Source organism: Dasypus novemcinctus, chromosome 24, assembly GCF_030445035.2.
Source record: "Dasypus novemcinctus isolate mDasNov1 chromosome 24, mDasNov1.1.hap2, whole genome shotgun sequence".
NCBI lineage: Eukaryota > Metazoa > Chordata > Mammalia > Cingulata > Dasypodidae > Dasypus > Dasypus novemcinctus.
In genome coordinates, this window is record NC_080696.1 from 36,577,425 (window position 1) to 36,587,078 (window position 9,654).

General features: G+C 62.9%; 1 protein-coding gene across 1 annotated transcript; it reads left to right on the forward strand.

Annotated features, from left to right (window-relative positions):
* Nucleotides 1-4,081: 4,081 nt before the first annotated feature.
* On the forward strand, nt 4,082-8,986 carry LOC101440090 (ral guanine nucleotide dissociation stimulator-like). Its single transcript, XM_071211819.1, has 8 exons — nt 4,082-4,087; nt 4,543-4,736; nt 5,351-5,407; nt 6,100-6,293; nt 6,541-7,409; nt 7,716-7,931; nt 8,213-8,316; nt 8,798-8,986. The coding sequence occupies exons 1-8, from the start codon at nt 4,082-4,084 to the stop codon at nt 8,925-8,927; spliced, it is 1,770 nt and encodes a 589-aa protein (XP_071067920.1). The 3' UTR covers nt 8,928-8,986.
* Nucleotides 8,987-9,654: the final 668 nt, after the last annotated feature.

A 9,654-nucleotide genomic window follows, 5' to 3' on the forward strand; every position in this document is an offset into this window, starting at 1 on the left:
TCCACCCTCCACACACAAGGTGCTTGAGCGCCAACCTAAGCAAGCCTGGAAATAGGCAGGAAATAAGCGCTCCATTGAGTGTGAGGTTGGACTTTCAGGCCAGACTGCCCTGAGCGGGACCAGAAAAGAGCGGGGGCTGCCCCCGGGGGGAGGGGTTAAGTTTGGCTGCACCCCGAAACCCCAAACCGCAGCAGCTAAGCCAAGACGGAGTCCAGGGACGATGCGGTGACTCAAGCTGCCAGGGCCCTGGGCTCCTTCCAGCTCTCTGCTCCACCATCCTTAGGATGTGACCCTGGTCTTCACTGTCCAGTATGACTGCCAGAGCTCCGGTCATCACAACTATCTTCCAAAATGAGGGTGGAGGAAGGGACGACTTCCTTTGAGAGTATTCCCAGGGCTGCCCTCTACTTCCTCCTATAGCTCATTGACTAGAATTGAGGCACATCCCCAAAGCCCACTACGGGGGCACTAGGCACATAGTGCTTTAGCTGGGGGCACTGGACAATGGGACCCTGTTACTAAAGTGGAAGTAAAGACTAGAAATCGGGAAGGAACCCGCAGTTTCTGCTTTAGATAGGGAAAGAACACTCAAAAGACCTCCCTGGAGAACGGTCATTGGAAAGAGATGATTGCTTCGTATTTCTTCCCAGTGAAGTCTGGGATGGAGGGATTTAATCTCTTGGTGGATTATGAGTGGGGAGGCCAGACAAAATACCAGCTCTCTGCCTAGCTTTGCATTCCAGAAATGATTACATTTTGAGTGTAAGTATGTCCCAGATATTGCATGGGCCACACGTACACTATGAATGATTCATTGTTCATCTGAATTCAGATTTAACTGGGCTCCTTGGATTTTTCTTTGCTCTGTCTGGCTATCCTGGTCATGAGGGGAGCTGGGAAACCCACAGGAGCTGAAGGAAGGGCCCAAAGTGGGGGTGCCTTGAGGGGACTTGCCCAGGGCTGGGAACCCCCCCTCACCCGCCCTCCCCTAAACTCCCCGCTCCCCTCTTCACTGGTGCTGCTGTAACTGCTAATCTGTGATGAACCTCTCCCAGCCAGAACACTGGGAGGCAGCAGCATTTATCAAACTGCTGATAAATCACGTATGTAAATCCGTCGACTTGGGATTTACATACTATTCCCTCTATAAATGATTTGCAGAAATTTCTCAGACTCTGCTGATGAATTACATCTACAGTTACATTTTCTTAAGATTTATGCTCCTTGCACTTCATTAAAGGATAGTTTAAAAATGTGAGCACAAGGAAAATCAACAGGACAATTAAAAAATACTTTTTTTCAGAACAAAAGCTACAGAGGCAGACCAGAGCAGGAGGTGGCAGTCCACGTGGTGGGAACTGTGTGCCGACAGTCCCCGAAAGCCACAGCCGCTTAGGCTTGGCAGTAGATCGGAGATTAACACGATTGTGCTTGTTATCTCCCAAATCAAAACCCACAAGGACTTACCACTTCCCACCTATCAGAATGGCCACTATTCCCAAAGACAGAGAACTCAACGTGCTGGAGCGGCTGTGGAGAGACAGGAACACTTCTTCCCGCTTGGCTGGTGGCAACGCAGGACGGTCCAGCCACTGTGGAGGACTGTTTGGCAGTCCCTCAAGAAGTTGAAAACAGACTCGCCATGTGGCCCTGCAGTACCACCACTGGGGCTATAGCCAGAAGAACCGAGAGCAGGGACACGAACAGACATCTGCACGTCGATTTTCACAGTGGCGTTCTTCACGATTGCCAGAAGTTGGAAACAAGCCAGGTGTCCATCGATGGACGAGTGGACAAACAAGCTGGTGAATTCACCCAAGGAAAAGTTAGGCAGCAGCAAGAAGACATTAATTGTCAAGAAGAAGACAACGTGAATGACCCTGGAGGAGATTCTTTTAAGTGAAGCCGGCCAGACATAAAAGGGCCAGTGCCACAGGATTGTGTTATGATGAACCAAATAGACTGTGTAACATACTGTACGATACACAACAATTTTACGTAGCCAGGCCATTTAATTGAGAGTTGTATGGTTTTATTCAATTGTGCTTGCTTTTTCTTTTGAAATGATTGCTTCTATCTGTAATTCTTAAGTGGACAAGATAGAGTTAGAAATAACCAAGGAAACGGGAAGCCTCTGGCAGGATTGGAGGCCCAGCCGCCATGTCTGACTTTGGTCTCCTTTCTACCTCGTCACGGGCCAGATGGAGACAGCAACCCAGGAGCGCAAGCGGGTCTCCTCAGACCACACGGCCCTCCCCCAGCCGTGTGGAGTTGGACTCGGGGTTCCGTTCATCCCCTTCCTGCTTCTCCCGTGTCTGAGTGTGTGCATTCACTCCGTGTGAAACCAGACTCCGGGGCTCACAGACGTGACGCTGTCCCGGGAAGCCGATGCTAGAACAGATCCCGCTGTGTGGTGAGGAGCCTGGGGGTGGGCCCCAGTGACTAGCCTGGGCTCCCCAAAATGGAAAGGTTGGAGCAGCAGGCTCTGAACCCAGCTGGGTCTCCCCCGAACGGGGGCCCAAGGCGCCCGCAGCCTTCCCAGGGAGCTGTGGGGGGGACGTGCTGGCAGAACGGCGTCCAGGGAACAAGACAATCCAGGAGAGGGGATGGACAGACAGCCGTGCAGAGGGACTTTGGCGGGCTTCTGACAGTTGAAGGGCCCAGGGGAAATGACCTCAGGAGGTGACCTCACTTCCTCGGTGACAGAACTTGGAACCCTGGTTACCAGGCACCCAGATTCCACAGGCAGCCCCTTCCCAGCTCACTTGGCAGGAGACGCTCGAGAGAGCAACATGTTCCCCTGCTGCGTTGTGCGACCCCGAGGCTCCAGCCTCAACCCAAGCGGGAATGAATCCCATTGCCATCGCTTCCGACATTGGCTCCGGCCTCAGCCACGGAGCCGCTGTCCATCGGCACCCAGGAGGCACCCAGAGGTGACATGGGGTGGTCCAGGGGAGCCGGTTGAGCACAGGCCACTGCTGTGCTCCTCCTTGGCAGCCCCACGTCCATCCTCTTCCCAGGCTGTGGGGGCGTGGACAGGGGGACCACTGTGGGCAGGAGTGGCTGTCAGGGTTGGGGACCCGCAGGGCCTTCCCTGTCCCCTGCCAGGTCACGGGCGGGGGTGGGAAGAGGCAGCTTGGGGACATCCATGTGGACCATGTCTATCCTGAGCCTTGAGCTCCTCTGTACTCTCCACCGGGCTCAGGGGAAGGCAGCGCCCACCTAGGCCTGCCCTGGGTCCCGGCCCGATGGAGGCCAGCTTCCCCTGCGGGGGAGGACAGGCCCCTCGCTGATGCCCCTTGGCCCGGGCGCTGGGCACTGTGTTCACAGAGCTCCACGCAGGTGGTCGGCGAGGAGCTGGAGGAGGGGCTGGTCTACACCGTCTCTCAGAGGAAGGTGATGGTTCATCCGGGCCCCGGCCAAGGTCGGCGCTGGTTCCAGGTGAGAGCAGCCAACGAGTGGGGGGCCGAGGCATCCGGGGAGCGCTCTTCAGGGCTTTCCCACCTGAGTGGCCCCATATCCTGCTTCCCGAGGAACATGGGACCCCACCAGTCACCCAGCACACGGCCACTCCACAGATGGGGAAGGTCCCTGCACACGTGGAGAGGGGCGGGAGAGGGTCTTTAGCGCAGAATTCCCATCAGGGCCGGCTGGAGGGTGGGCGTGCCGCAGACACGTGCAGGTCGTGCTGCTGTGTTTGCGAGTCCCCTCCTCGGCCCCACGTCCCTGGCGGCATCTCCGTGACTGTCCTTGCCCATCTGCTCCGAGCCGTCCAGCTATCCTGCTGAGGAGGGTTCTCGCCGTCTCCCAGAACCGCCCCCTTGACCTTCCCGGGTAGGAGCTGGGGCTGCCTCGGCTGCCCAGGTTTCCAGGAGGGCGGCGGCTCAGAGCAGCCTTTCAGCCTTCGGGGCTGCTGGAGCTGAAGGTCCTGTCCTGGGGCCCTGCCGGCTCTGCTGCCCTGGACACCGCCCACAGCCCCCAGGCAGTGGTCCTCCCGGCCCCGGCAGAGGCTCCAAAAAAAGGGCCAGCTGGGCAGAGGACACGCAGAGCTCCCTTTCTCCAGCGAGGGCCAGCTGACCTCATGGAGGTGCAGCGGCGGGGGACCACTGGCTGTCTTTGGGGGAGGCGTCCCTGCAGCCCCTGGCCCTGGCCCTGGCGTTTCCCTTCCTTGTCCTGAGGTGGGGTCGGGGTGGACAACAGCATCCCCTTGTTCCTCTGGCCCCGGGACGGTGCAGAGAAGAAGGTGGTCTCCTGACCAGGAGGGTCTGCAGTTGCCCAGAGTCTGCTCAGACCCTCGGCCCTGCAGGGGCCTTTCTCCCCCAGGGACCCTCCAGGCACCTGCCCTTCAGGTCAGGGGCTGCGCCTCTCAGGTGCTGGCTCCCCTGCGGTTCTGTGTGGAGGCCGAGGACCATCCTCCACTAGGGCCCACACGGCCCCTCGCAGGACGTCGCTCAGGGCTCGGGGCAGCAGGTGGGCCCTGGCCCCACCCGGCTGGGTCCAGGCGCCGCGTCTGACCACACTGCCCCCTCTGTCCCACCCCAGAGGAAGAACGAGGGGGCCCTCGCAAGGGAGGAGAGCCGCACCGTGCGCACGGTCAAGGCCGGCCGCTGGGAGGCCCTGGCAGAGCACCTGGTGCCCCCCTTGCAGGAGGGCGACCTCGGCTACGTCCGCACCTTCCTGGGGACCTACCGCGTGTTCGCCTCCACCGAGCAGGTCCTGGACCGGCTGTTCCACCGGTGAGTGCCTGCCACACCCGCCCCCTGGGCTGCTGTTCCCCCCAGGCGCTGGGCGTCTCAGAAACACCACTGCACCGGCTGGCCTCAGTTTCCTCTTTGGGAAGGAGGCGCCCTGAGGTCCAGCCCCCAGGGCTGATTGTAGGACAGACTGGGAGGGTCCGTGGGAAGGGCCGCCCCGAGCCTGGCTCCCGGACAGGGCGGCTGGAGGCGCAGGGCTGCCCCTGGGCAGAGGGAAGTCCTGCCCAGGGAAGAGACTCTGGGCCTCGCCCCTTTTGGACCCAGTTTTCTCATTTCTCAGGGAGGTCTCCGAGCCCTTTTGGGCCTCCGACCTCACTGTGGTCAGAGCAGGGATCCTGGTGGGCTGCCAGGGGGCTCCAGGCCCACCCCGGGTTGAGGAGGTGCCGCTGAGGGCTCCCCCTTCCCCTGGTAGCCGGCACGTGTCTACTCGGTGCACGCACTCCCTTCGGCACCTGGCTTCATGCAGCGGACACGGCAGACCAAAGACCCTGCCTTCTGGGGGCCTTTGGAGGGAGGGCCGCTGGCAATAGGCTGAGCCGTCTTCAGCAGGGGGGACACTCAGCCAGCAGCTGTGACAGCCTCACGGTCTCCCCTAGGTATGGAGGTGACCTCGGTGGGAGGGGTGAGCCTCATGGACACCTTGACGTGAAAAGGTAGGTGCACCTTGGGTGAGGGCGAGGGGCTCTCGTGCCCAGACCCCATCGGGGGGAGTCGGGTGGTGGGTGGCGGGGTAGGACTGGGCAGGGTCTGGGGCCAAGTGTCCTCCGTCCCCTGGAAGGCTGAGTCCAGAGGGCTTCCCCATCCCCTTGCCAAGGAGTAAGGAAGCTGAGGTGGGGTCCTGGGGCACTGTCTGCACAGGAGGCCCGGGGGCTCATTCCCGAGAGAAACCCACCCATGCCCCATCCCCTCCCAGCCCCCAGGCCCCCAAACACCACCTCACACAGACCCCCGATGGGGGTGGTGTGTGGCCTGCTGCCAATCTGCCTGGGACCTCAGTCCTGTCTGCCTCCTGCAGGGGTGGTGGGGACTGCTGAGTCCCTGTCGGGGTGGGAGGGGGGCAGTGTCCGTGGGAAGGGGAGACACACACGACACCAGGCAGAAGATGAGGCAGCTCCTCGGGCAGACGCTCCTGGGGGGGCCACGAGGGCCTGGGGCGGGAGGACAGGCCCTGCCCCCTCCGTACTCACCTGGTGCTGAAGCTCCTACTGTGTGTCAACACTGGGCTGTGGCCAGGCCAGTCAGAGCACTTGCTGTCCTCGTGGACGTTCTGTGCAGTGGGAGGGTGCCTGGGGGCAGCGTGGAGGGCAAGGCCGGCGTCTGACCGTGCTGCCTCCCCTGCCCTCAGCACCCTCTGCGCCCTGCTGGGCACCTGGATGGACGAGTACTGGGAGGACTTCCTGCAGCCTCCGGACTCTCCCTGCCTCCGGCTGCTGGCGGCCCATGCCCAGGAGCACCTGCCGGGCTCTGGCCCGCAGTGCCGTGTCGCGCTTCTGCTTGCCCGGATGAGACACCCGGAGCCCACGGAGGCAGAGCCGGAGGGTGAGGGGGCCTCGGGGTGGGGGCACGTGAGCTTGTGGGCCGGGGGCCGGGATTGCACCGCAGAGGCAGGAGCCAGCAGAGGCTGCCCTCGGGCTGCGAGCAAGGCAGAGCCCCAGACATGTCCCCTGGGAGCCTTCAGGCGGGAGCACTTTCCTGGGCAGGATCTTCCCCTCGAGGTAGTGGGATCTTCTCTGTTTTGGAATGACACTCGGAGCCATTCATGGTGGGGAAACTGCCTCTTGTCCAGCTCCTTTGTCAGCTCCAGAGCCACCGATGCCTCCAGCGCGACCGCCAATGCCAGTTCCACCCCCTGCGGCCGACACAGGTGCAGAGCCAGAGTCGGCTCCATCACCACCCGGACTGCCAGCTGGAGAGGTGGCGCCAGCGCCTGCCGTGCAAATAGAGCCTGACGCCTTCCACGCCGTGGCGCCAGCTCCTGAGCTGCAGGTGGCTCCAGCACCACCACAGCTGCCCCCCGCAGAGATGGGGCCCCTGCCCTCCCTGGAGCGCGACCATCCGACCTGCTCAACCGGAGCACCTGCTGAGGAGCCGCGGGCAGCTGCAGCAGCATCAGGAGCAGGAGCTGCAGAGCCGGGGGCAAGTCCAGCTCCACCTGCCTCGCCGCCGCTCCACGGATCGGCACTGCCCGCTCTCGAGGGAGAGCCTGCTCCTCCAGCAGCAGAAGCGCCGGATTGTGAGCTGGAAGAGGCCTCGGGGCCACCTGCACTGCCACCTGTGGAGGGAGCGCCAGTGCCCCCTACGGAGGCAGAGCCGGCCCCATCTGCAGGGGCAGCCCCATCCGCACCAGCAGTTGGCGAGGGGAAGGCGGTCCCACCGCCACCTCCAGTGCCGCCTGCACAGGTCGCTCCAGTGCCCACTCTGCAGCTCCAGCCGGTTCAGGCCCCTTCAGGAGCAGCGGCTCTCGAGGGGGAGGAAGGTCTGGCGGCAGCACCTGAGCCACGGCCAGAGCTCAGCTCAGCAGCAGGGCAGGCTGCCCCCCCACAGCCTTCCTGCCCCTGGCCCAGGCCCTGCGGGGACAGTCTGCGTGAGCAGAAGCCTGAGCTCCTGGCTTTCCCTCCCGAGCTGGTGGCAGAGCAGCTGTCGCTCATGGATGCGGTGAGCAGCTGGGCTCGGCAGGGGGGAGCTGGGGGGACCTTCCTCCCAGGACCTGCTGCCCCAGCCTTCCCCACCCTGATCCCGAATCCTGGGATCTGGGTCCAAACCCTGGTCCACTGCCAGCCTTGTTCCCTGGGCGAGTTTCTTGAGTCAAAGCCCGCACTTGGGCCTCTGGAGAGGGGACCTAGGACACTAGCCGTCCCTGCCACACACACTGCTGTGACGATGACCCCGGCCAGGGTCCTGCGGGCCCGTGGGATCTGAGCTGGGGGCGGGCGTGGCCGGCTGACTTGCCCTCCTCCCCAGGAGCTGTTCAAGAAGGTGGTGCCCTACCACTGCCTGGGCTCCATCTGGTCCAAGCGCCACCAGAAGGGCAAGGAGCACGTGGCGCCCACCGTGCGCGCTGTCCTCAGCCAGTTCAACCGCGTGGCCAACTGCGTCATGGCCACCTGCCTCGGGGACCCCAGCATGAAGGCCGCAGACGAGGCCAGGGTGGTGGAGCACTGGATCGAGGTGGCCAGGGTGCGTGCCGGGGCCCTCTCTGGACTCCTGGAGCCCCTGCGCTCTGGTGGGCTCTCGGCCTCTGGGCCCTGCCCTGCCTGGAGCACAGCCCTCCTTCTTCCCCACGTCCCCCCAGGTTCTTCCTCAGGTGGAGCTTGGGGGTCCCGCTCTGGGGCCCTGGCTCGCCCTCAGGGTCTGCGTGGGGGTCTCTCATCCAGAGGGGGAGGTCAGCCGAGAGGGCTGGCGCAGGAGCAGGGCACTCTCAGACCACCCCTCACGGCCCATTCTTTCTCCCTCCCCAGGAGTGCCGAACCCTCCGCAACTTCTCCTCAGCCCACGCCATCCTCTCCACTCTCGAAAGGCACATGATTGGCTGTCAGAGGAAGACATGGGGGGAAGTTTCCAGGTGGGCAGGCTTCTCTCCAGGGGACGCTGGGGGGACCAGGGGCCCCGCGGGAGGCTGGGCATCGCCCTGCAGGGAGCCTGGAGGCAGCGGGACCCGGGCAGCGGGGGTGGGCTGGGGCGCCAGGTCTCGCCAGGTTGCGGTCAGCTATTGGGCGTCACCACTGGTGCCGGCCGTGGTCAGGCTCAGAGTCGAGCCAGATGAGAGCACGTCCAGGGTGCGCTGGTCGGCAGCCCGCTCTGTCCAGGGGACAGCTCCCCTGTCAACACCAGCCACTCATCAACTAGGAGTGGGGGTCCCCGCGGTGCCCGCCTGAGAGCTCAGCTCCCAAGCCCATGCTGTCCTGCTGTGTTCAGAGCTGCCCAGTTTCAGCACCACCCACCCAGGCAGTCCGGGTCCCAGGACCTGGCTATGACCAAGTGGGCTGTCCCCTGGACGCTCCCACCCACTCCCACCTTTCTCCTTCCTTCTTGCCCTCCCCCAGGGACAGCTTCCGCCTCTTTCAGACACTGTCTAGGATTCTCTTCACTGAGATCAACGCCTCCCAGCGCAGCGAGCTGATCTCCCAGGTGAAGAGCAGGCGGGGGGCCAGGGCTCAGGAGGGGGGCTTGTGAGTGTTTCCCTGGGTGTTTCTTTGCAAACATCCTGTCTGACCTCTTCTGGAGGAAGATGAAGAGGGATCTGCCTGGTTCGTGGGCAGGTGGGGGGCAGCTGCCAGGCCATAGGCCAGGGTTAGTGCTTGGATGCGGTCAGGGTGGCTGGGATGTTCCAGGAGGAGATGATGAACCGGCAGGATGACAAGTCTCCATCCACGTGGAGGGAGACACCCGTCCTCGGCGCCCCGAGCGCATCCTTCCTTGGGTCTCCGGCGGAATGGAAGCACGAGCATCCAATGGCGCTGGGCTCACGGTCAGGTGGCGGGGTTGACGGGAGAAAAGGAACGTGGCTGAGCATTCCCGGTACTCCGAGTTGCAGAGCGGGATGGCCAGAGCGTCTGTGCCACTGGCGTGCACCCCCAAGGCCTCTGGACTCCTGAGAAGGGGTCAGGTCTTTGTGGTCACGTCCCAGATGTCCACACAGGCTCAGGGAGGCCAGGCTGCTTGCACCAGGCCCCCAGGTACCTCCGGCACGTGGTGGCAGCAGATTTCCACCTGCCCACTTGGTCCAGGGGTCCATGGCCCCAGGGACACTGACCCTGAGCTGCTCAATCCTGACAGGACGGGAACCCTGAGTTTGCAACGCTGGATGCGAACCCCAACAGAGCCCAGAAGCAGCAGCAGCAGCAGCAGGAGGGGTTGGGGGTGGCTCCTGCCAAGGGGCCAGGGTGGGTGGCCTCCAAGT